Raw genomic sequence first — 26270 nt, 5'->3', positions numbered from 1 at the left:
ATGCCTCCTACCCAAAAAGACTGAATGCTGTCCTAAATATTAGTTTGAGGATGTGCATATTTATACAACCACATTTATTTTTGTGAATTTTTCTATTTTCCCCAAAAAGATTTTGTGTTTTTTAGTTGAATTGTAGAGATTATATGAGGGGCCGCTGATAAGTCTTTGGCCTTGTGATTTTTTTTTTTTAGTTTTTTATGGTAATGAATGTTACATTACATGAAAGCTTTATGTGTCTAATATATGTTTTCAAAATTTTGTGTTTGTTGCTTATGACAACAGTGTTCTATGCATGAGGGAAAACAAAATGGCGAAGTCTAATGTGATATTCACAGCAACTGAGAGCAGAGGAGTGATTAAAATCTTGTTTCTGCAAGGAAAGTCCGCAAAGGATATTCTTGGTGATATGTCGCAGACATTGGGGGATCAATGCCCTTCATATTCCACAGTTAAAAACTGGGTTGCCAACTTTAAAACGGGCCACTTCAGCACCAATGATAAGGAACGTCCTGGACGACAGAGAGTGGTTGCTGTTCCAGAGATCGTCGATGCTGTGCACAACCTCATATTGGAGAATCGATGAATTTCAGCTAAAGCAATAGCAGACGTCATGGGGATTTCCCATGAATCTTTGTGTCATTATCCATGAACATTTGGACATGAGGAAGCTATCAGCACAGTGGGTCCCCAAATGTTTGACAACAGATCAGAGAAGCATGCAAGTGAAAACTTCCTGGTACATTTGTCAGCGTTACCGGACTGATACAAACTTCCTTGATTGACTCGTCACTAGGGATGAGACCTGGAATTAGTTGTATGACCCTGAAAAGAAGGAGCAGTCAAGAGTGGAGTCACAGTGGTTCTCCTCTTCCAAAGAAGTTCAGGGTGCAAAAATCAGCCACTAAGATGATGGCATCTGTGTTCTTGGATAAGGAGGGTGTGCTGCAAGTGGACTACCTTCAAAAGGGTTTCACCATCAATGCAAGGTATTACATTGAACTTTTGGACCAATTGAAGGCAGCTCTGAAGGCCAAAAGGTGCGGCAAGCTGTGCAAAGGAATCTTGTTCCTGCAAGACAGCACCTCTGCTCACACTGCACAAGTGACCACGGCAAAACTGGCAGAGCTGGGCTTCCAGCTGGTTGACCACCCACCTTATTCACCAGGTCTAGCCAGATCTAGCTCCCTCCGACTATCATTTGTTTCCAAACCTGAAGAAACAACTCAAGGGTACCAAATTTCACACCATTACGGATGCCTGGTTTGAGGCACAACCACGAAATCCTTCTTTTTGCTAGGCTTACAGAACTTGGAATACCGATGTAAGAAGTGTGTTGACATCAGTGGAGAGTATATGGAATAAATATAAAGTTTCATCATACTATCTCGATTCTTTCTGGGTAAAGCCAAAGACTTATCAGCAGCCCCCCGTAGGTGATATTAAAGGTGGAAAAAGTTCTAAAATTATGCTGCTTTTGGTAATTTATTTTTTTTTCATCACAAAAACCTGTCATTTTAACAGGGGCATGTAGACTTTTTATATCTACTGTATGTAGTTTGTTTTCTATACTGAAAAAGAGGAAAACATGATCCGCAAGGTCAAGGTGGTATGGAGGCACGAGATCGCACTACTGCTCGGTCATGAAGGCTTGTGGCAAACAAACAGAAAAATTAAATTCAGCTTCCAATGAATAAAAACTTGAAAAATGTATTAAAAATATTTTTTAATTACATGTGCACAGGAACAAATAATGCATATATGTTGGAGGATCATAAGGAAGGAAAAATTCCATTAAAACCTTCCAGATGCGTTTTGAACCCAAGGTGCAAATGAATTAAACTGACAGAATGGAAAACGTTACTTCCTTTAAATAGGTGTTTAATGAACTATACAGGGTGGGCCATTTATATGCATACAACTAAATAAAATGGGAATGGTTGGTGATATCAACTTCCTGTTTGTGGCTCATTAGTATATGGGAGGGGGAAACTTTTCAAGATGGGTGGTGACCATGGCGGCCATTTTGAAGTTTGCTATTTTGGATTCAACTTTATTTTTTCCAATGGGAAGAGGGTCATGTAACACATCACACTTATTGAGAATTTCACAAGAAAAACAATTGTATGCTTGGTTTTAACATAACTTCATTCATTAGTTATTTTCAATTTTATGACTACTTATAAAATGTGTTCAAAGTGCTGCCCATTGTGTTGGATTGTCAATGCAACCCTCTTCTCCCACTCTTGACACACTGATAGCAACACTACAGAAGAAATGCTAGCACAGGCTTCCAGTAGCCGTTGTTTCAGATGCTGCACATCTTGTATCTTCACAGCATAGACAGTTGCCTTCAGATGACCCCCAAAGACAAAAAATGTCTAAGGGGGTCAGATCGGAACATGTTGGTGACCATTCAACTGGCCCACGATGACCAATCCACTTTCCATGACACTGTTCATGTAGAAATGCTTGGACCTGTGATCCGAGCATTCCTACATGGACAGTGTCATGGAAACTGGATTGGTCAGCGTGGGCAAGTTGAATGGCCACCAAGGTCTCCCGATGTTTAATGTGTTACATGACTCTCTTCCCACTGTAAAAAATAAAATTTGGATCTAAAATGGCCGACTTCAAAATGGCCACCATGGTCACCATCCATCTTGATAAGTTTCCCCCCTTTCCATATACTAATGAGCCACAAACAGGAAGTTCATATCACCAACCATTCCCATTTTATTTAGGTGTATCTATATAAATGGCCTACCCTGTATAGCACCTGATAATAATACTACAATCTGTAACGCTCAACACCAGGGGGCGCAGGTACACTGGAATGGTATAGAGTTCCTAGGTGTAGTGAGACGCTAGTCTGCTATGGACACTAGTACCAAGGCGGGGATGATCTGCAGAATCGTCGATCAAGCAGAGTGTCAGAAGCCGGGAGGTCACACTAGCCCTGAGGAGCAAGAGAAGCCGAGGTAATGTGCAAGCCGGTGCTCGATAAGCCAGGAAGTAGCATCAGGTACAGAAGGGGAGCAGAGCCGTGGTCAGAGAACAAGCTGGGGTCGGAAGCTGAGAGAACCTAAAGATACAGAGGAGAGAGTGGAGCTGGGGTCACAAAACAGGTTGAGGGACAGGGAGTACAGACACTACGGGAGGGACAGAGGTTGCGAATGGGACGCAAGGTTACGGGACAAGATCAGAACAACTCATGACTACCAGAAGCGTACACTGCAGAGCAGGAACTATTACTTGCGGCGTTCCGGGTGAAACAGCTCCAAGATTGGGCAGCGCGATCACCAGGAATGAGGCGAATAGGCCCCTCCCATCGAGCATGAACCCGGAGAATACAAAAAACACCTAGGACACAATGCCTCTGCATGGAGCAGAGCCATAAGTGAATCATGACGTATGGACATACACAGACAGCAATAAGCATGGTGAATACATTTTTCAAGTTTTATATTCATTGGAAGCTGGATAAAATTTTTCCATCTTGTTTTCTATAACAACCAGGAAAATTGTCAGTGCAGCTTTAAGAAGTAACATTCAGTAACTCAGGATTGTTATGATCTAACGCAATCTATATACAAAGTTGCAATTTTTTATGTTGAACGCTTTATGTAGATTTCGTTAGGTAGGACATATCCATTAAATCATTGCAGAACAACAAAGGCACTGACAAACAGGGCGGCCATTGTGTTTGTGGAATCTGAGCGGACGTGCAAACCACAGCAGTTTTCAAATTGTTTAAAATTAATTGTTTGTGTCTGTAAGCCGAGCAACAATAAACAATCAATATACAAACCACAGCGGCTAACAATGCGGATTTCACCTAAACAGAGGCATCAGTGTTCCCTGGAGGTTGATCCGCAAACCATTTTCAGGGAAAAAAAAACTTAGAGAAAATGAAGAAATTGCTTTCCGGCTGTTTTGAAGCCTTAAGGGTGCTTTACACACTGTGACATCGCTAGCAATGTCGAGCGCGATAGCACCCACCCCCGTCGTCCGTGCGACATTTGGTGATCGCTGTCGTAGCGAACATTATCACTACGGCAGCGTCACATGCACATACCTGTTCAGCGATGTCGCTGGGACCGCCGAACAATCCCTCCTTCAAGGGGGAGGTGCGTTCGGCGTCATAGCGATGTCACTGCGGCGTCACTAAGCGGCCGGCCAATAGAAGCAGAGAGGCGGAGATGAGGGGCCGGAAAATGCCGCCCACCTCCTTCCTTCCTCATTGCCGGTGGATGCAGGTAAGGAGATGTTCGTCATTCCTGCAGTGTCACACATAGCGATGTGTGGTGCCGCAGGAACGACGAACAACCAGCAGCATGCACCACCAACGATATTATGAAAAGGAGCGATGTGTCAACGATCAACGATTTTTCACGTTTTTTGCGATCGTTAATAGTCGCTCCTAGCTGTCACACGCTGTGATGATGCTACCGGCGCCGGATGTGCGTCACTAACAACGTGACCCTGACGATATATCGTTAGCGATGTCGCAGCGTGTAAAGTAGCCTTTACTCTTTAAATTTACTTTCTCACAGTAATATCATGCAGTACTGACTTTTAGCCTGTAGATGTCACTGATGGTATTACTTATTTTGTGGTTATTTTACATGAAATATCCAGACATTGCTACTATCTAGTTTTTCAAGCTCCTGCTGTTACTTTTTGGCAAAGGATTTTGCCTATTATGTCATATATTTGGCTTATGTTAAATGGTCACTGTTGTTTCTTCAAACTTTGCATAAATCAATAGTACAGTCAAATATAAGAAATAGTGTATTATCTTTTAATGAAAATTCTTTTTTTCTATCCTCTTATCAGCCACTTCTTTCCCTCCTCACTGCCTTCTGACCTCACCATCCACCCTAAAAAGAACAGCTCAAATCCATCTAAGTCAATGCAAGCCTGAGTGCCAGAATAGTGCCGTGTCCTGTTCCACCTCCTATTATACTGTATGGAAGGGGAAGACGATTGAGGAGCGCACGCCTCGGCAAGTGATGGAAGATGACACAGACAGATTGTGCTGCCGCTTTCCAGGGAATCTGTCAGCAGGTTTTTGTCACTTGAGAGCAGCAATAGAAACAAAGACCCAGTGATGTCACTTACAGGGCTGCTTGCTATAGTTTTGATTAAAATCATTGCTTTATCAGAAGGAGATTATCATGAGGACTAGTAAACCTGGTACCATGTAGTCCTCCATATTTATGAGCTCTGTATAACCCCACCTCCACCACTGATTGGCAGATTTCTATATACACTGTCCATAGGCAGAAAGCTGCTAGTCAATGGTGAGGTTATACAGAGCTGAGCAATCAGAGAACCGCTAGATCTGTAGCAGATAAAACAAGGATTTTATCAAACAGCCCAGTAAGTGATACATAAATGGAACCAGGGCTTCTGCCCTTTATAATCCTGGTGCTCTCAGATGGGGTAACAAAAGTAATGTAACTATTTTAGCTTAGTCTTATGCTAGCTTCACATCCACCCAGCTCACTTCTGCTGTGAATGATCTTTAACGCTGTTGCTAGTTCTGTCTCATATTCTACAGAAAAAGGACGGGTCTCTCTCTGTACTGTGTATGGAGGACATGATAGGTGCAAGTCTCCATGCTCTAGCTCAGAGAAAACTGGTGAAATATGCAGGACACAAGTCACATAATGGCCAGACAGTGCCAGAATGAATGCCAATTTGATATATGAAGTTAACTAGTATTCATTGACTTAAAGGGATATTTCCATCTCTAAGATCCTCTCCCAATATGTAGTAGGTGTAATAATAATATTAGCAAATACCTCCAATTAGAAATGTAGTATAGTTCTCCTGATATAGCCATGTCTTACCTCATGTGCAGGGCATTGCATTAACTTAGGTATCCATGGTTATGACAATGAGCAACTAACTACCTGTGACTATATGCGTGGTCATAAACATGGATACCTAAGGTCCTGTAATGCCCTGAACATGAGGGAAGTGACATAGTGAGTCAAAATACCTCCAATTAGAAATGTAATATAGTTATTTGCTAATATTATTATTATTATTATTATTATTATTATTATTTTTATGATACCTAGTACATATTGGGATAGGATCTTTACCTCTTTAAATCACTTGTAACTATCGTGCTTCCTATGAATTTTCACTCATCTGAAAACCCTTTACATTGTAGACAGCAAATCCCTTTTATACAGATGGATGTTTTCCGGCCAAGAAAAGCCATGCGATCAAAGCGTGTTCACATTGGACTATGAATAGGAAGGAACATTCATACGATCAACACCCCACATGAATGGCCCCTCCATAGCGCCTGGGTCATTCGTACGGCTGTGTGTAGGATAATAGGCTCTTCTAAGTATGTATTCTTACGATCTATCAAGAACATTATTATTATTATTATTATTATTGTTTATTTATAGAGCACCATTGATTCCATGGTGCTGTACATGAGGGGGTTACATACAGAATACATGTACACGTTACAATAGACAGACTAGCACAGGGGGAAGAGGGCCCTGCCCTTGCGGGCTTACATCCTAAAGGATTTTGGGGAGGAGACAGTAGGTGGGGTGTAGGTGGGGCGGCAGCTCCGCACGGTGGTGGGGCGGCAGCTCCGCACGGTGGTGGGGCGGCAGCTCCGCACGGTGGTGGGGCGGCAGCTCCGCACGGTGGTGGGGCGGCAGCTCCGCACGGTGGTGGGGCGGCAGCTCCGCACGGTGGTGGGGCGGCAGCTCCGCACGGTGGTGGGGCGGCAGCTCCGCACGGTGGTGGGGCGGCAGCTCCGCACGGTGGTGGGGCGGCAGCTCCGCACGGTGGTGGGGCGGCAGCTCCGCACGGTGGTGGGGCGGCAGCTCCGCACGGTGGTGAAGCAGTGAGGTCATTGAAGGTTATAGGCATTTCTGAACAGATGAGTCTTTAGGTTCCGTTTGAAGCTTGCGAGTGTAGTAGATAGTCTGACGTGTTGAGGCAGTGAGTTCCAGGAGACTGGGGATGCTCGGGAGAAGTCTTGGAGTCGGTTGCATGAGGAGCGAATGAGAGAGGAGGATAGAAGGAGATCTTGGGAGGACCGGAGGTTACGTTTTGGAGTGTAGCGAGAGATTAGTTCAGAGATATATGGAGGAGACAGATTATGGATAGCTTTGTAGGTCAGTGTTAGTAATTTGAATTGGATACGGTGGAAGATTGGGAGCCAGTGGAGGGACTTGCAGAGAGGAGAAGCGGGGTGGTATTGAGGAGAGAGGTGGATCAGTCGGGCAGCAGAGTTAAGGATGGACTGGAGAGGGACGAGTGTGTTAGCAGGGAGACCACAGAGGAGGATGTTGCAGTAGTCGATGCGGGAGATTATGAGGGCGTGCACTAGAATTTTTGTAGATTGGGGATTGAGAAAAGGGCGGATTCTGGAGATATTTTTGAGTTGAAAACGGCAGGAGGTGGTGAGGGATTGGATGTGCGGTATGAAGGACAGGGCAGAGTCAAAGGTCACTCCGAGGCACCGAACTTTGGGTGCTGGGGAGAGCGTGATGTTATTAATTGTAATGGATAGATCAGGTGGAGAGTGCAGGGGAGATGGAGGAAAGATGATCAGTTCAGTTTTGGCCATATTGAGCTTTAGGAAGCGAGAGGAAAAGAAGGAAGATATAGCAGATAGGCACTCTGGGATTCTGGACAGCAGAGATGTGACATCTGGACCAGAGAGGTAGATCTGAGTGTCATCAGCATATAGGTGGTACTGGAAGCCATGGGACTTTATGAGTTGTCCCAGGCCAAATGTATAGATAGAAAAAAGTAAGGGTCCCAGGACAGAGCCTTGAGGGACACCAACAGAGAGAGAACGGGATGAAGAGGTTGTGTGGGAATGGGAGACACTAAAAGTGCGGTTGGAGAGGTATGAAGAGATCCAAGAGAGAGCGAGGTCTCTGACACCAAGGGAAGAGAGGATCTGTAGTAGCAGGGAGTGGTCAACAGTGTCAAAGGCTGAGGATAGGTCTAGAAGTAGGAGTACAGAGAAGTGGTTGTTAGCTTTGGCGGTAAGTAAGTCATTTGTGATTTTAGTCAGGGCAGTTTCAGTGGAATGATGTGGACGGAAGCCGGACTGTAGGTTGTCAAAGAGAGAGTTAGAGGAGAGGTGGGAGGAAAGTTCAGCATGGACATGCTGTTCCAGGAGTTTTGAGGCAAGTGGGAGTAGCGATATGGGTCGATAGCTGGTAGTAGAGGTTGGGTCGAGGGAAGGTTTCTTTAGGATAGGTGTGACTGTTGCATGCTTAAAGGCAGAAGGGAAGGTACCAGTTGTTAGAGATAGGTTGAAGAGATGGGATAAGGCGGGAATAAGGATAGTGGTGAGGTTGGGGAGGAGGTGGGATGGGATGGGGTCAAGTGCGCATTAGTGACAGAAAAGACCAAATATTTTAACATTTCTTTTATCTCAACAGTTCAGTAAGAGGTTAGCGCTAAAAATATCTTTTAAGTTAAGAAAAATAAATGTATATATCAACTGTAAAGACCTTTATTTGACAACTTAAAACATACATTGAAGATAAAGCGACCACTAATAGATTAGAAGACTGTCCATTGTATGAATAAGTCGTCTGTTTATTCTCCAGGAGGAGTGAGCTGCACATTGTCACTGCACCACACCGGCTTGTTTCATGGTCGCGTTCTTCTTCATGAGCGCCCCATTGGTATTGGAGTGGACAATGCAGAAGACCTGTACCATGCCCTGAAATAACATTCATTACTTCATAGGGAAAGAGATGAGAGGGATGTGAAGACAACCAGTGCAAGTTATTGACAAAAAGTGGACCTCTTGTAGACCATTTTCCTTCCTGTAATACAGGTGCGAGTTACCTAAATAGATTGTCTTTGTCTTAGCTGTAATTGTTCTTTTTTTTATTACATCAACTATTAAAAAATTGTGGACTACTCCCATTTTGTAAGCCTCAGCTCCGCTATGTAGGGGGCTGGTGACATAGCCTATCAACCTGGTACAGGAGGAGAGAGGACCTTGAGGGCTCACAGTCTACAGGGCATGAGTGAGGGTACAGTAGGTGAGGACAGAGCTGATTGCGCAGTGGTGTACTGGTCTGAGGATTACTGTAGGTTTGTTGGAAGAGATGGGTCTTCAGGTTCCTTTTTGAAGCTTTCCACGGTTGGTGAGAGTCTAATATGCTGGGGTAGAGAATTCCAGAACATGGGGAGGCGCAAAAGAAATCTTGTATGGGATTGTGGAAAGAGGAGATATGAGGGGAATAGAGAAGGAGGTCTTGTGAAGATCTGAGGTTGCATGCAGATAAGTACCAGGAGACTAGGTCATAGATGTGTGGAGGGGACAGGTTGTGGATGGCTTTTTCTGTAATGGTTAGTGTTTTGAACTGGAGTCTTTGGGCAATTGGAAGCTAGTGAAGGGATTTGCAGAGAGGAGAGGCTGGGGAATAGCGAGGGGAGAGGTGGATTAATCGGGCCGCAGAGTTTAGAATAGATTGGAGGGGTGCAAGAGTGTTGGGAGGCCACAGAGCAGGAGGTTGCAGTAGTCGAGGCGGGAGATGATGAGGGCATGCACTAATGTTTTTGCCGATTCTTGGTTAAGGAATGCACGAATCCGGGAAATATTTTTGAGTTGTAGTCGGCAGGAAGTGAAGATGACTTGGGTGTGTGGCTTGAAGGATAGAGCAGAGTCGAGGGTTACTCCAAGGTAATGAGCTTGTGAGACTGGGGAGAGTGAGCAGCCAATGACTTTGATGGATAAACTTGTTGGAGGGATTCAGAGAGAAGGAGGAAAGATACTTAATTCAGTTTTGTCCATGTTAAGGTTTAGGAATTGTGCAGAGAAGAAGGATAAAATAGCAGATACATTGTGGGAACAAGATTCATGATAGACACAATCATTTACGCTGACCAAACTTGCAATATTTCTAAAGAGGGTCTCAAAATTCTAAGCAATTGTGGCTCCATAAAATTTGATAGACGCATCAATATTTAAAGAGGAGCCGTCACGTGCCATTAATATGTTGTTCCTGAATCCTTTTTGCTTTGCTTCTTTATTGCTGATATAACCCACCATCTTTGTGTGTAAATCTGGACCTGTTGGTCACGGGAGCATGATCCTCAACTTATTTATATTAGAGTCATCATCAGGATCATGCGTCCTTGGGTAACGAGACTACGGTAGATTTACATAGATGGAAGAAGGTGAAAATATCTCAAGCGGAGAGGCAGCAAAAAATAGAAATGAAAGATTCTGAGGACTGCGGCATTAAATGGCATGGCAGCTACACAACAGATAATTTGGCAAATCAATGCTGATACCAATAATCTACATCTAAGTAAGTTATTTATGACAGGTGCAAAACCAAATATTATCAGAACATTTATCAGACATAACTTTTGGATGCATTGAGTTGTGTGGTTTTGAGACAGTTGGTAGGGATTAGCGAATCCGAACTGTGTCTGGGGCTCGAACCAGAACACGGACATTTAAAAAAAAATAAAAAAAAAATCAGTGTTTGGGTGCTGATCATATACATACACTCAATCCAGCATCGCTATACTAGGGTACGCTCGGTGCTCTGCCCAGTGAGAGCTGCTTGCAATCTGAGTACCTCTCACTGAGGGTAAAAACATTTTCGGATGTAGTATGTGTAAAAAAAACAAACAAAAAAAACCCCCAAAACCCTCCCTCCCCCAGAATTGCTTAGTTTATAGCTGGCTATATGTTGGTTTAGAGCAAAACTGCCCAATCGTTGGCTTCCATTATACTCATTAATTTGGGTCCCCATTGACTTATATGGGATTCGGGTTTTGGGAACAAGTTCAGGTCAAGTCTGGGTACAAAAACAAACTTTTAACTAAAGTCCCGCAGAATACGAACATACACAGGTCCGCTCATCTCTAGCAGTTGGTGTCTTTGGGGCTGCAAGAAATACAAGAAATAGCTGAGTACTATAGACAATGACTAGAGCAGCGGGACCTCTGTTTTAGACCGCTATTGATTAGCCATGTATTCCTTATCATGTGCCTATGGTATAAATTTACTTTTTTTGGAAAACTCCTTAAGGATCAAAATACTGCGTCAAAATGGTAAGAATCCTTACAGTATAGAATATCTGGCCATTATAATCTACAGGACACGTGCATGATCCCTGCTAATTGTGCATGCATCTCCGCAGATGTGAGGGGTCATAAATTCACCACCGCACACCTCCAAAGCAGGACTGAGCAGCATTGGATAACACCTTAAGCTTCAACCTGTGTCCACTGTACGGGCACCGACAAGGGAACATCACATCATTTTTTAATTTTTTTTTATTGTGCATCATTTTTTTAAATCCATGAATAAGAAAAATTATAGGAAGATCTTGGATCTATAATACTTGCTGAAGAAAGTTTTGCTACAGTTCCATTCATAGGGATGAAGATTGTGGAAATCGCAGAGCTTCCTGCAAGAAGAATCACATTCAGATAAAAGGGAAGGACTTTCAGTCGCACGTGTTTCTGTATTTAGTGTGAATATAACGTAAAACTATGATTGCATGTGTGCACTTATTGAGTTATACCGCACCAGGGAATTAATGGTGCTCTAAAAAGAAATAATATTTATGCCCGATACTGAAAATGCTCACTATCCCTGTGCTATAGGCAGAAAATGCTTGTCTCAGCAAGGTAGGTAATAGGTAGCTGCTGTAATAAATGGAAGTGCAGAGAGAATGTAATGAATGTGGCATGATCAGATTGCAAGGACAACTGGAAATGACAGGTACTGCAGTTTCTGTATAGTAATCTACTGCCCTGCACTGTCAATGTGGGAGGAAGCATCGGAGACTGCTATACAGAAGAGCTCAGAAAAGAGACTGCAATATAGAAGAACCCAGAAAAGAGACTGCAATATAGAACCCAGAAAACAGAGACTGCAATACAGAAGAGCTCAGAAGAGACTGCAATAGAGAACTCAGAATAGACTGCAATCTAGAAGACCCCAGAAAAGAGACTGTAATATAGAAGACCCCAGAAAAGAGACTGCAATATAGAAGAACCCAGAAAAGAGACTGCAATATAGAAGAACCCAGAAAAGAGACTGCAATATAGAAGAACCCAGAAAAGAGACTGCAATATAGAAGAACCCAGAAAAGAGACTGCAATATAGAAGAACCCAGAAAAGAGACTGTAATATAGAAGACCCCAGAAAAGAGACTGCAATATAGAAGAACCCAGAAAAGAGACTGCAGTATAGAAGAACTCAGGAAAGAGACCGCAATATAGAAGAACTCAGAAAAGAGACTGCAATACAGACGAACTCAGAAAAGAGACTGCAATACGGAAGAACTCAGAAAAGAGACTGCAATACAGAAGAACTCAGAAAAGAGACTGCAATATAGAATAATTTAGAAAACAGAGATTGAAATACAGAAGAACTCAGAAAATCAAGTCTTGAATATAGAAAAACTGAGAAAAGAGACTGCAATACATTAGAACTCACAGAGATTAATACAGAACTCAGAAACAGACTGTAATATAGAAGAACTCAGAAAACAGAGACTGCAATACAGAAGAACTCAGAAAACAAAGGCTTCAATCCAGAAAAAACTCAGAAACAGAGATTGCAATAAGATATTGCAATACAGAAGAACTTAAAAAATAAAAAATTTGCAATCCAGAAAACCTCAGAAAACAGAGACTGCAATACAGAAGAACTCAGAAAAGTTGCAGAATTGTCTGACAGCAGCAGCAGCCCTCCATCCCAGCCCCTGCCTCCTGCCATCAGCACTACACCAGCAGCAATGACAGAAGGATTCCTGGCAGTGTAGCTCCAGATCTCGGCTGCAGGCTCTTCCTACAGATCCTACTTATGTCAGATCTGGATCTAAACTTAGAGGCAACAGAACACAAGTAGAGAAGCCAGAGAGCCTCCACTTACTATAGGAGGAGGCAGGGTCCTCCTGATCTGTATAGTGGGGGAGGCAGGGGCCAGGCATACAAGGCATTGGAGCCTCCAGCCACACACCTACAGAAAGCGAAAGGAAACCCCCTGCAACCTACACAGAAGGAGAATGCTGCCCACCTACACACCAGCCTTCCGCTGAGAGGGGTCTCACATCCACCTCATTAATAAAGGGGAGATCACAACCTGCAGAGGAGAAGGAGGAGGAGGATTTTCCAACTCACCAAGGGCAGACCCTGAACTTCAGCCCATGAAAATGTTGTAGGCAACCATAAAAGAATCCCAAGCAGCAAGCACAAGATGAATGAGATGCAGGCACATTGCTTTCCTTAGATCCATCTCCTGCAATTGCTTCTACTTGAGCTGATCGCAAGGAGCCTTCTCCAGTGAAGGAGGATTAAGCACTTACAGGATCCGGGCTTCCTTGTGCATCTTCCAAGATTCAGCACATTTGTTTGTTTTGGGTTTTTTAAACCAAGGACCAAAAACACCCGGAGGTGATTGGTCCATTCAAGATCCTCCCTCAGCACCTTTGGGGTAGTTGTAAGTTCTCTTGTACCTGGATGCTGCCTGATTCCTAAACTGAGTGAGGACCTAAGACTTGTTCAGATGGTTCACTTAATGTGTTTTTTTTATATCCCCCTAAGCTGTGGACACACTGTCCAGAAATGAACCTGGGATTTCTCCTTACTTCCAGACATCTCCTCTGGATCCTCCTAGGTAAGAGTCCTCAGCATGTAACCTTTCACACAATTGTACCTGTGCCTCTATAGGTGTGATTACTGACTTCTAATTCTAATATCTTTATGTCACCACCCTAAGGTGTTTATATCATCATGTTCCAAGAAGTTGTGTGAGGGACACATCTGACAATCCCTTGGTATCTGCCTTCCTGTAGAACCTACCTGGTTGGCTGCTTATGAATATACCTGTTATACCTGTTCTTTTTAGAGAACATATTAAGGATATTATTTTAATTAATACAATTAGAACACATTTCTTTGTAAATTAGTGTGATACTATATCAAAGAACTCTTGGGAGTCAGATTGCCCTTCTTGTCTGGTGCCTACTATGGTCAGGTAGCAGATGTTGTTTAATATTTCTTTAAATACGCTCCATTTATTTTTCTTTTTACAACGTCCATTATTTTGCCCTAAATAATGGGTCTATTCCAGTCATCAGATTGCAAAAATAAAAATGGCTAATGTTGTGGTAGCAACATACGACGAGTGCCGCTGCACAACATCTGCGCTAATTGTAAATTCTGGAACCCGATGACGATTTTGATACATTTTTAATATGTTTACAAATGTCTTTCATTCAGTAGATTAAAAAAAACCCTTCATGCATGTTGAAAAAAAAATTGTTCAAGCTGTCACGAAATGTGGACAGATTTCAAAAATGTCTCAATTTTTAGAAATTTGACAAACTGAAAACTGACAAAAAGTATTAATATTTTGATGTATCGTGATGGTTATTTGGATGTTAGTCCACCAGTACGTGATGTTTATGGTACAATCTGAATTTTTTTTTGATGAATGTTCTTACTCGCTGCTACATTTGGAAATATTGTTTTATTTATTGGTGTACAAAATAACTGATGGAAATAATTCCGCATAATTCCTGAAATTAACCGGTACCATAAATGACGCTATCTTTCTACTGCTATAGCTATATAGCTGAGGAAATGTCAGAGATTGAACTATCTGTTATTGAGCATTGAGATTGGCATGGGAATCAGACAGGTACCATAATAAATTACATATTTTCTGAAACTTTTATGATTTCACCTTCTTGTATCCATTTTTTTCAATGAGGATCTCAATGATTAGTAGTTTTCAAATAAGAAAGGTCACTTTACCAGGAATAGATTTTTTTTTTAATGGTGTGTCCATGGGTACACCTTAAATACATCTTGTAAACCTATGACCTAAGTAACTGAAACTGGGGTCTTAAGCTGGTGTCACACACAGCGACAACGACAACGACGTCGCTGCTACGTCACCATTTTCTGTGACGTTGCAGCGACGTCCCATCGCTGTCGCTGTGTGTGACATTCAGCAACGACCTGGCCCCTGCTGTGAGGTCGCCGGTCGTTGCTGAATGTCCAGCTTCATTTTTTGGTCGTCACTCTCCCGCTGTGACACACACATCGCTGTGTGTGACAGCGAGAGAGCGACGAAATGAAGCGAGCAGGAGCCGGCACTGGCAGCTGCGGTAAGCTGTAACCAGCGTAAACATCGGGTAACCAAGGGAAGACCTTTCCCTGGTTACCCGATGTTTACGCTGGTTACCAGCCTCCGCCGCTCTTGCTGCCAGTGCCGGCTCCTGCACTGTGACATGTGGCTGCAGTATGCATCGGGTAATTAACCCGATGTATACTGTAGCAAGGAGAGCAAGGAGCCAGCGCTAAGCAGTGCGCGCGGCTCCCTGCTCTCTGAACTGTGACATGTAGCTGCAGCACACATCGGGTTAATTAACCCGATGTGTGCTGCAGGAGAGCAAGGAGCCAGCGCTAAGCGCGGCTCCCTGCTCTCTGCACATGTAGCACAGCGACGTTATGATCGCTGCTTCTGCTGTGTTTGACAGCTAAGCAGCGATCATAACAGCGACTTACAAGGTCGCTGTTACGTCACCGAAAATGGTGACGTAACAGCGACGTCGTTGTCGCTGTCGTTTAGTGTGAACCCAGCTTTACACTGTAGGGAAGAAGGTCCCTATTTATGAAGTCTGACCATAGTAAAGCTCATCTGATTTTGGTGGGGCTTACTAACCATCTAATGAGTATTGAGGCCTCCGGACTCTCCCATTATAGGAGATATCTCTGAAGATAAAGTAGAGTGTCAAGACTAGTGTATTTTTAAAAAACTTGGGAGAGCGAGCTATCCTTCAAAAAAGTCTACCACTTTTTAATGCATATGGTCAGCCTAAAGGCCCCATACACATTAGACTGATGCCAGCCAAACCCACCAATATTGGTATCGGCAGATTCAGCCGACAGTCTAATGGGTATGGAAGCCTTCCGGCCTTCTCGAAAGATGATGTTGGGGGAGAGAAGGATCTGGTATTCCTATTTTGGAGGTTTACATTTTTTCTTCTCTGAGTTAAGATGCCAAAAGAGTTGAGAATTGACCCTCTCATAGTAAACTTTTCTGTGTATAATGTAGTCTGGAGAGTTAGCTGTGGGCTGAATGATCAAAATGTTGTGTATAAGGCTATGTGCCCACGGGACTCTGTATCTGCGGATTTTTCTGCATCAAAATCCGCAGCTTTCCCCCGGAATCCGCACCTTTTCGTAGGTGCGGATTTGATGCGGATTTGACGCGGATTTTGTTGCGGATTTTGCGATTTTTTTTAATTCAATTGAATAGGCAAAATCCGCACGAAAATCCGCAACAATAATTGACATGCTGCAGATTTTACCGCACGAAAATCCGCACGATTTCCGCTGCGGAAAAATCCGCAGCGTGGGCACAGCATTTCCCAAGTGCCATAGAAATAGCTGGGGAGTAGCTGTGCTGCAGATTTCTGGAAAATCCGCGGCTTTTCCGCGAGAAATCCGCGGCAAAATCCGTGCATTTTCCGCACCGTGGGCACATAGCCTCAGGGTCTTCACGAAACGTTTGCAGTAGGATCATTTTATTGTTTGCAGCCAGAGCTACTACATCTGATACCAGTTTTTATAGATCCATTGTCCATGCAAATGTACATTGCCTGGTTACTTAAAATCACATTGAAGCAAGCCTCTCTTCACTCCTGGGTAGGTCAGTTGTCACCTCAATCAAATTTGATGGGAAGAATAAAGCAACATGTACGGCACAACAGAAACCATGATGGACTTCTTGTAAGCCTATAGGGTCTGTCAAGACACTATTGGTATCAGTTGTAAGAAGAATCCTGTAGTGAATCTGTTGACTTTTTAGTTTCTTGAAAATTATCAAAAGGATCCTTTTTTTTTGCTGTGACGGACAACAGCAATGTTTCCAGGTCCAACTTTGAAACTGTTCATTGTCAAAAGTGGTTACTTCTTAAGTCAATATTGTAATAAATTGTACATAGTTTGGTAGCGTAACTCTCATCAGAGCAAATGTCATTGTACAGTGAGGGGGAAGAAGTGAGCTGTGACCATCACTTAGTAAACAGTGGATACTGTGTAATCCACTGTATATAGAGGTGTCACCTTTCATCGTAATACTGTCTGTGATGATAATGAGACTCATGAAGTCTTCTGTGCGAAACAGGAAAAAGGAGTCTAGTATAAGACCTTATATAAATGTTGCTATGCGTATATAATATTCATTTATTTTCCCCAGATGGCAGCATATAAAAATCAGTGTTGCTTACAGTCTACCCTGTTCGTAAACTGTAAAACTGGTATACTGCCTGGAGTTCACACAATGATAAAATGGGAGCTATCATTCAAAAATTCAACTAGGCTCGCGAAAAAAAAACCAACAAGCCATCACGTGGCTGTGTCAACAGGAAAATAAAAATGTACGTCACATTGAAGAAAAAGAGGTAAAAAATCGACTGAAAAAATGTCCTTAAAAGTTAAATCAGGAAAGGCATAAGGAAGTATAGAAAGAAGTCTGATGTCTGCAGAACCTGAGCTGTAATGATACAATAACTGAATTGTGGAAAAGTGTTAGCAACTAATTTTGAGTTCTTAACTATTGGAAAACTTTTGACATATTTCTAATATATGGCATTATATTATTCGTATAAGGTGACATCTGTATTTGCTAATTGTGACATGTTATTTATATGCTGTGTGTTATGGTTGTACTAAAGAATAGGAATAAATAGGAGGTTGCTAAGAATCCAGTATCGGAAAATGTAAGTCCACGCTGGTAACTTGATCGGTATTCAGGTTCAGTGGATTTACAGCGCTGTCCTGGACACCCGTTTAAGTTGCCTCGGCAATAAATATTATTCAGCGGCAGGTAAATGGGTTAGCAGACCCTTTCCTGACCAGAGATACCCCTTAATAACAAGACCCTGTATAAAAAGAGCAAAATGTTTGTAAACATTAAACTGACCATGGCAACTCCAAGTAATCACAGGTCTTTCACCTTTAGAAATGGAGTTAGAGCATTAGCTTCATCTCATCATCACTTTAATAGACTTTACAGACTTTAATAAACCACAGCTTCATGTGACTTCTTTCATGATGTGTTTTCCATATGGAAGACTTTCATTACATGAAAATGGCTTTAGAATTTTATGAACGTGCTGCTCTTGTGCAATGTATTCCTATGGTCTGCAAGAGTCACACAATAAATGGTGGACTGTGGGTAGGGTCTACGGCTTTGCCGAGCTCCTCTGCTGCCTCTAGTGCCTGTATCTCATCCCTGTTTTAAAGTTTGTGCGGGCACCATTCTTGGCGCTAGCAGTGCTTGTGCAGATTGATCACCCAGTGGTCTTCCGTAGTGATGAGCGGGCAGTACCATGCTCGGGTGCTCGGTACTCGTAACTAGTGATGATCGGGCAGTACCATGCTCAGGTGCTCGGTAATCGTAACTAGTGATGAGCGAGCACTACCATGCTTGGGTGCTCAGTATTCTTAACTAGTGATGAGCGAGCACTACCATGCTTGAGTGCTCAGTACTCTTAACTAGTGATGAGCGGGCACTACCATGCTCGGGTGCTTGGTACTCATAACTAGTGATGAGCGAACACTACCATGCACAGGTGCTTGGTATTCACAACTAGTGATGAGCGAGCACTACCATGCTCGGGTGCTCGACACTCGTATCTAGTGATGAGCGAACACTACCATGCACGGGTGCTCGGTATTCGTAACTAGTGATGAGCGAGCACAACTATGCTTGGGTGCTTGGTATTCGTAACTAGTGATGAGCGGGCACTACCATGCTCAGGTGCTCGGTACTCGTAACTAGTAATGAGCGAACACTACCATGCTCGGATGCTCGGTACTTGTACCTAGTGATGAGCGGGCACTACCATGCTCAGGTGCTCGGTACTCGAAAGGATCATTTGGATTCTCGATCAGGCTCGACTCATGTACCGAGTATAATGGAAATTAATGGAGAATGCAAGCATTTTTCTGAAAGATCTTCCAGAAAATATTGACTTCTATTTTACGCTGTACATGAGTTGAACACCTTCCGAGCATCCACTGCTCCTTACGAGTATCAAGCACCTGAGCATGGCAATGTTCGTTCATCACTAGTCTTCAGTAAAATGGTGCTGGTGGTAGCACATGTGCAGATTTAGATCTCTGCTCAATGATATGCTGAGACTTCATTCTGCGCATGCGCCACCATGGTGCCAGTTTACAAAAGACTGATTGGAGGTTAATCTGTGCATGCACATCCATTGGCCCCATTTTACTAAAGAACACTCGGACATCAATTTGTGCAAGGATCTCCCGTGGCTAACACAGCACCGGCATAAACTTTAAAACAAGAGTAAGAAACAGACACTTGAGGCAGGTGGTGGGACTGTGTTAGGAGGTCGTTGGTAGACGTCAAACACAGCGATGCGTCCTGCCCAGTAGGACATCGCCTTGAAGAAAATGGTCCCAACCATCCATCAACGACTAGCGATCTCACAGCATTGGCCTGATCGCTGGTAAGTGTCACACATAACGAGATCGCTGCTGCGTCATGGAAACGGTGCCGCAGCAACGATCTCGTTAGCGAACTCGTTGTGTGTGACGGGGCCTTTACAGGCCCTTTGGCCAATGGCCACATCTGTAATCCATGGTAGCCAGATCAGAGACCTGCCATCCTCTTCCTACCTGCTGTCATCCTCTGTGTTTCGTCTGATTAGTAGTCATGGTATAACATTATTATAATCAAAAAACGTCCTATAGGAACTGTCACCCAGAAAAAAAAAATTACCAATTCCACCAAAATGTTTTATTTTTTTTAAATATATCTTTATTCACACAAAAAAATCATTAAAAATAAATATAAAATGTAGGATTCCCCTGAGAAAGTCACGTGTATGAAACACGCTTTGGAGTTAGGAGGCATGCTGTGATTGTATACAAGCATCTGAGAATTTCTTAGCTATGTAAGGTTTGCCTCACCTATTAAGAATTGTGGCACTATTGTTCTTAGGCAAATCAGGATATAAGTAGGCTATTATTATCCAGCGTCTTTAGCTGGGAGATTATGTTGTATAGAAGTATTTACTACCTATGTGGCTAATGCTATACATATACCTAAAGGCCACGTCACACTAAACAACATCGCTAGCAACATCGCTGCTGAGGAACGACTTTTGTGATGTAGCAGCGATGTTGCTAGTGATGTCGCTGTGTGTGACATCCAGCAACAACCTGGCCCCTGCTGTGAGGTGGCTGGTTGTTGCTGAATGTCCTGGACCATTTTTTAGTTCTTGCTCTCCCGCTGTGAAGCACCCATCGCTGTGTGTGACAGCGACAGAGCAACAACTAAATGTGCAGGCAGCAGGAGCTGCCTTCTGCGGACGCTGGTAACCAATGTATATATCGGGTAACCAAGAAGCCCTTTCCTTGGTTACCCGATATTTACCTTCGTTACCAGCGTCCGCCGCTCTCACGCTGCCAGTGCCGGCTCCCTGCTCCCTGCACACATAGCCAGACTACAGATCGGGTAATTAACCCGATGTGTACTCTGGCTAGGAGTGCAGGGAGCCAGCGCTAAGCGGTGTGCGCTGGTAACCAAGGTAAATATCGAGTTGATTACCTGATATTTACCTTAGTTACCAAGCGCAGCATCGCTTCCACGCGTCGCTGCTGGCTGGGGGCTGGTCACTGGTGAGATCTGCCTGTTTGACAGCTCACCAGCAACCCGTGTAGTGACGCTCCAGAGATCCCTGTCAGGTCAGGTTGCTGGTGGGATCGCTGGAGCGTCGCTTAGTGTGACGGTACCTTTACCCTCTCATATATTGCTAGGATTTTAATTAGCTAATTTAGTTGTTTATACTTTTTATTCTTATAAGTGTCTTAGGGTGATTGTTGATTTTACATATCATATTGTTGAGGAGAGCCATTAGATCAAATATTTAATTAATCTGGACATACAGGACTGTGAGAAGTGTGTTTAATGAAATCAATTTGCCTTACATGAGCCAGGTTTTCAGATATAACCAAGATAGCCACCAATGACATCATAGACCATCCCATCTGCATGGATCCACCAGATGACGACATAGACCCTCCCATTAGCATCACCATGGATCTATCCAATCATGTCATAGACCCGCCTACGATGACGCCCACCAATCAGTTCATGGACTAACACATTGTTCAACCCACTGAAAAATAGACACATTCAAGTATGCTCACTGTAGGGCTGACCATGCCCCTTTTCCTAGGTTATAAAAAGGCATGTTCTTGAATAAATCTCTCAGTTTTTGGGCCGACCTCGATCGAGGAAAGATGAATAACCGACTGTGTGTCTCATCTCATTTTTCAAGCATGCACTCGATCCCCACCAATTAGAATCAGGCGGTAGGCAACACGAGTGAACCCTGGTTAAGTGTTCATCCTAACAATATCCGCTGCCTCAATTTTTTGTGTTTTTTGTTTGCATTGCAGGCTCCTAAATTTTACATGTACAGTAATAAAAAAAATTGGGATTGGTCTTTAAGGTCATTTTTTTTCTTCTAGGTGACAGTTCCTATAGGAATTTTTTTGATTATAATATGACCAAAGCATAATTAGATTTTTGATGATTAATGGTACAACATTATGCTGCAATGATGATATCTTACCAAGCCTACTAATCAAAAGAGGCATTGAGAATGCCGGTAGGTAGGAGGAGAATGGCAGGTCTCTGCTCTGGCAACCACAGATGACCATGGTGGCTGCTGGACCAAGATCCTGCGAATTAGTAATGGGCAGTCCCGCTCTTTTTGGTGATCCAGTTCCCATGGCTCCGATCACCAAAAAGAGCTGGCTCTTTCAGATCGTTCATGGCTCCCTATTATTCATCCCAGGTGAACACATATTTAAGATTATATTAATGCAGACCGAAACCTCGCCTACCCGCGGCTAAACCCTGCCCACTTACAACCGACTAATTAAATTGTTGCGTGGGCAGGGTTTTGTTCAGGTGGGCGGGGTTTTGTGTACTGAACACCAGACTTTTACTCCCAGTGAGAGTCGTTTAGTGAATTTAGTGGCTCTCACTGGGGATCCGGCTCCTGTCCGTCACAGCAGGGAGCCGGATCTTTGTGTTGGATCGTTCCTGACCGACACATCACTACTGAAAATCTTTGCCCAACTCCATCATCCAGCCAAAGCTACTGTGATCATTTCACAGTTTTGTAAGGTTGAAGGTAGACTTAAGTCTATCGAGTTCAACCGGTAGCCTAACAAGTGATGAATTTGGAGAACTTCTGACTGTCTAGTTTAAATTTACACGGTCTACAAATTACACAAGATTAGTAAGTCTGGCCTTATATACTTCCAGCTGGAACCCGAACTACTTAGTTCACTGCAGGACTGTCGAGACTGGATACAATTGTCTCATGTTCTGAACTGTGATCAGAACCAGGTCTATACCAGTTTCTGGCCTCTTTATGTAAACACAAAGGTTCTCATTCACTGAAAACAATGAGAAACTTGGCGGAATACCGAAACATAAAGTTGCATAATTTTCCATTATGTAAAGGTGAAGTTTTGACTTCTTATTACATAAAGCCACAAAACATTGGACAAACTCCATGATTACTGTTATTGTATGTTCTTTTTAAGCTTTTAAGTCTTTGCATAAGTCTAGACTTTTGACAGAGAGCTGAAAGATTGGAGTACGTAAATACCACAAATTAATTGAAATCATTGTTATTCTCTGTTGTTGATTTCTTCACATAATAATTAGGGTTGTTTACAAAAGTACTGGAGCATTTGGGATTTCACAAGACTGGGAGAAGGACCATGCATGAAATGCAAAAAAATGAAGAAATGGCCATTTATTTGCTTTTTGGGGGGTTGCTGGCTTCCCTGTCCATCCCAAATAAGGCAGAAAATGACTTTCCAATCTTTAGAATAATGTAACTGGCTCTCTGTATGTGACTCAAAAGGGTTTGTTCCTACATTACTTGCGAAACATGATGTTTGCTCATTTACAACACTCGTTCATCTAATCAAATCTGTTTTTATTATGTAACAATAAGTACTATGCTCAGAAATAGCCACAATACTGACATAAGGAAGTTAGTGTGGAATATATATGACATGTGTGGTCTATTGTAGGTCACGTTGTAATCAGATTTTGGATCTAACAAAGTGCTGTATAAACAAAATGCAGAATGTACGTATTTTGTAATTCTATTTCATGCTGTGTTGAACTATAAACTAAGTTAAAGAGGTTTTCCATTACTAATTTGACACCCTTTCTTTTATCCTAACTTTTCCTAACTAACAGTTTCCTAATATACTTCTGCTATCTACTCTGTTCATGCAAGCTTATCTCTAAGAGGCTCGTAAATACATTTATAGTTGTTGCTTTCCGTCTGGCTGCACATTGGAATCGGACCAACTGATCAGGGCACGTCACGGGTGGGGACTGAGAGGAGAGTGAAATATGATCTGGGCATGCCGCTGTCACTCTCAGAGAGGCAGCCCTGCCCAGTCGGTGCGATTCCGGTCTGCAGCCAGAAGGATTAAAGCTACAACAATAATAAAGGTATTTACGAGCCTCTTCGAGATAAGCTTAGGAGCAGCGTAGATATCAGAAGTATACTAGGAAAGGGTTAGTTAGGAAGAGTTAGAATAAAAGAAAGGGGGGCACATTATTAGTGGTAAAACCTCTTTAAAGTATCCCTTTCTTTTCATAAAATTGCATATAAGATACAGCTCATAGAGCTACATCAAAATTGAATGACCATTTGTCACATGCCTAGTAGTATTGGTGAGTTATCCAGTAAAGCACATTGATACACTATTGGATAAGTTATTATTGAGTGATGGGCATGGGCTTGATGCTGGGGATCGCCAGCAAAAATGGGGATGCTAATTGAGCAATGCAGTATCTTAAACTATAACACTTGTGTGGACATTTTACATTTTTGCTTCTAATATTGATTTGCATGAAATTATTGGATATTAATCATTAATTGGCCATTAAAGTATTCAGAAGATTTTAAAATATTTTTTTTTTCATAATGAAAACTGTATACGTTATGTGAGATGGCGGCAGGATACATTGCTAATGGCCGGTATGTACCACATAACTGGTTTAAACGTGGAGTTCCATGCTGGTACTTGTAGTGCCACATGTTTCTGCTAAGGTATTGTTTGTCAGGGCATTTTTACAGGTGGCTAAGGAGATGGATGGTTCTGGCCGCCTACATACCCCGCCCATGGGTGTGTTTGATGTGTGACAGGTCACATGATTTTTTTAATGGAGTCTGTTGTTTGGCACATGGCAGAGGGTGTGTTGTTTGACACATGGCAGATGGTGTGCAGTCTGTGTGGCAGTGTGTGGAGCAGCACTGTAGGAGAAGCAGCCTCTGAGACGAGAGAGGTTGCTAATCTCCAAGAGGCAGGAGCCTCTGGAGGGAACACAGCTGAGGGAAGTCACCCCGTGTTGAGAGTCTGGCAAGGACCAGACTCAGAGAAACTGCCAGGAGGCAGAGTGTGGAAGCAGCCTGTGTGCAGAGGCTGCTCCAGTGCACGGAGGTATTGAGGTCTCTCTGGATATAACTGAGGAAAGTGGATCCAAACCTGTGTTGCCGAACCACTGAATTAACGGACTGTAAAACCATGAGTGTGACGGCCAGTAAGCCTTGTGTCCCTTTTTGAAGAAACAGATTTTTGATTGTTATGTACTTGGAGTGTGGTTTATGTCTTGTTTAATAAACTGCTGGACTTTATTTGAACTGTGTGTTCTCCTATGCTACCTCGCATTGCAGCAAAAGTGAGTAAAAACCCCCATGTTCCGGTGTGTGAACTGGGTGCAACCTCACAGTTATTAAAATGGTCTTAGACCTGTTGAGGCTGGTGAACTTGCTTTCAAAATCCATCTCACAGTAGCTGTATAGTATTTTTTTGCAACTTTTTCCCTCCTGATATTCAAATTTGTAAAGTAAATGCATCAGTCTCATCAGGTTTAAGAGATCTTTTCCCCATGCTGTATTATCAGTAGTCCCGACATTCCTGAAATAAGGTAGAACAAGGCATGTTTGTGGCAGTCTATAGAGCAACCCAAGAAACAACCCTTGTGAATTGGTCATTTGAGCCATTTGCTGGGAGACATGTTCATGCTGCCATGTGTTCTAAAGGAAAAAACGTTCTCTGTCATCTATTATTTAGTCTGTGAATTTATTTTTGGCCCTATCCTTATATACTTGTACATCAGCTTAAAAGGGTTGTCTGGACTTAAGCCACACTGTTTGCCTGCATATTTGTAAATCCTCACATTGTGCACACTGCGTACTGTGAGGATTCTCCGATGCTGGGAGTGGCGGACACGTGACTGCAAGTGTATAATTTGCATACATGCAGTCATGTGATGACTAGACTGTGTCCGTCCTCACTCAATGCAAGTGTAGTGAGCGATGCTGGATACAGTCTAGTCAGAATGTGGCCAAAAGTACGGAAATCTCACGCAGGAATGGGCACATGACCTCCTGCTCCGGAGAGTCCTCACAGTGCATAGTGTGCACGATGTGAGGATTTAAATGTCTGCAGTGACATAGAGTGACTGCAAACTTGTGGTTTGATACTGTACCCCTCTTTAAAGTGTACCTATCCTTTATTAATGATTTACTTCCTTACACATCTGCAGATCAGTGAAGAATCAGCTTCTGAGACTCCCATCTGTTGCAAATATAATTAAGCACCAGGCATTTGCACACAGAGAAGTGTACAGGCTTAGTAGAACCTCTAAGGGCCCGATACAGCAAGCTGTTTATCCTAGTATTCTGGCGTAAAACACTTGGAAAAAAATCACAAAATGTCTGTGCAATGAGAAGTTGCCTAAAAATGTAGCAACTTTTGGTGTCTTCATGCCAGTGCCAGCCAAAATCAGTGGAGCTGTGGCAGGATAGGGGCGTGAGAATGCCTTCCTGTCTAATTCATTACCAGACATGGCATATCTTACAACTGACATCTTACTCCAATCTCTATCGCTGGTAAAGATGCACCTGATTCGTTAAGTGTAGTGTTGAGCGGATCCGAACTGTAAAAATCCGGATCCGCTCGGTTTCAGCGTCCAATCCAGATCCGACCCGTCTCTCTCTCGCTCTCTCTCTCGCTCTCTCTCTCGTCCGCGGATCCGCTCCCCATTCATATACATAGGTCCGGATCGGATCCGGACTTCTTTTCAAACCCGCGACGGATCTGCCAGACCCGGATTATTAGAATTC

At 43.1% G+C, this 26270-nt stretch overlaps 1 protein-coding gene across 6 annotated transcripts in view; it reads left to right on the top strand.

Annotated features, from left to right (window-relative positions):
- Nucleotides 1–11604: 11604 nt before the first annotated feature.
- The window catches only part of RAMP1 (receptor activity modifying protein 1), a 464674-nt gene continuing 450008 nt past the window's right edge, over nt 11605–26270 (top strand). For 5 of the 6 annotated variants that reach the window (XM_075317492.1, XM_075317495.1, XM_075317494.1 and 2 more), the window contains exon 1: nt 11605–13663. In XM_075317492.1, the coding sequence (XP_075173607.1) occupies nt 13612–13663 (52 nt within the window). In that variant the 5' untranslated portion in view covers nt 11605–13611. The remainder of the gene's footprint in view (nt 13664–26270) is intronic. The other variant, XM_075317490.1, reaches the window with a different exon arrangement.

The sequence above is a fragment of the Anomaloglossus baeobatrachus genome, chromosome 7 (assembly GCF_048569485.1).
Source record: "Anomaloglossus baeobatrachus isolate aAnoBae1 chromosome 7, aAnoBae1.hap1, whole genome shotgun sequence".
NCBI classification, from domain to species: Eukaryota; Metazoa; Chordata; class Amphibia; order Anura; family Aromobatidae; genus Anomaloglossus; species Anomaloglossus baeobatrachus.
The sequence above is the reverse complement of the archived record's forward strand: the minus strand, read 5'-3'. Positions and strand labels throughout refer to the sequence as shown.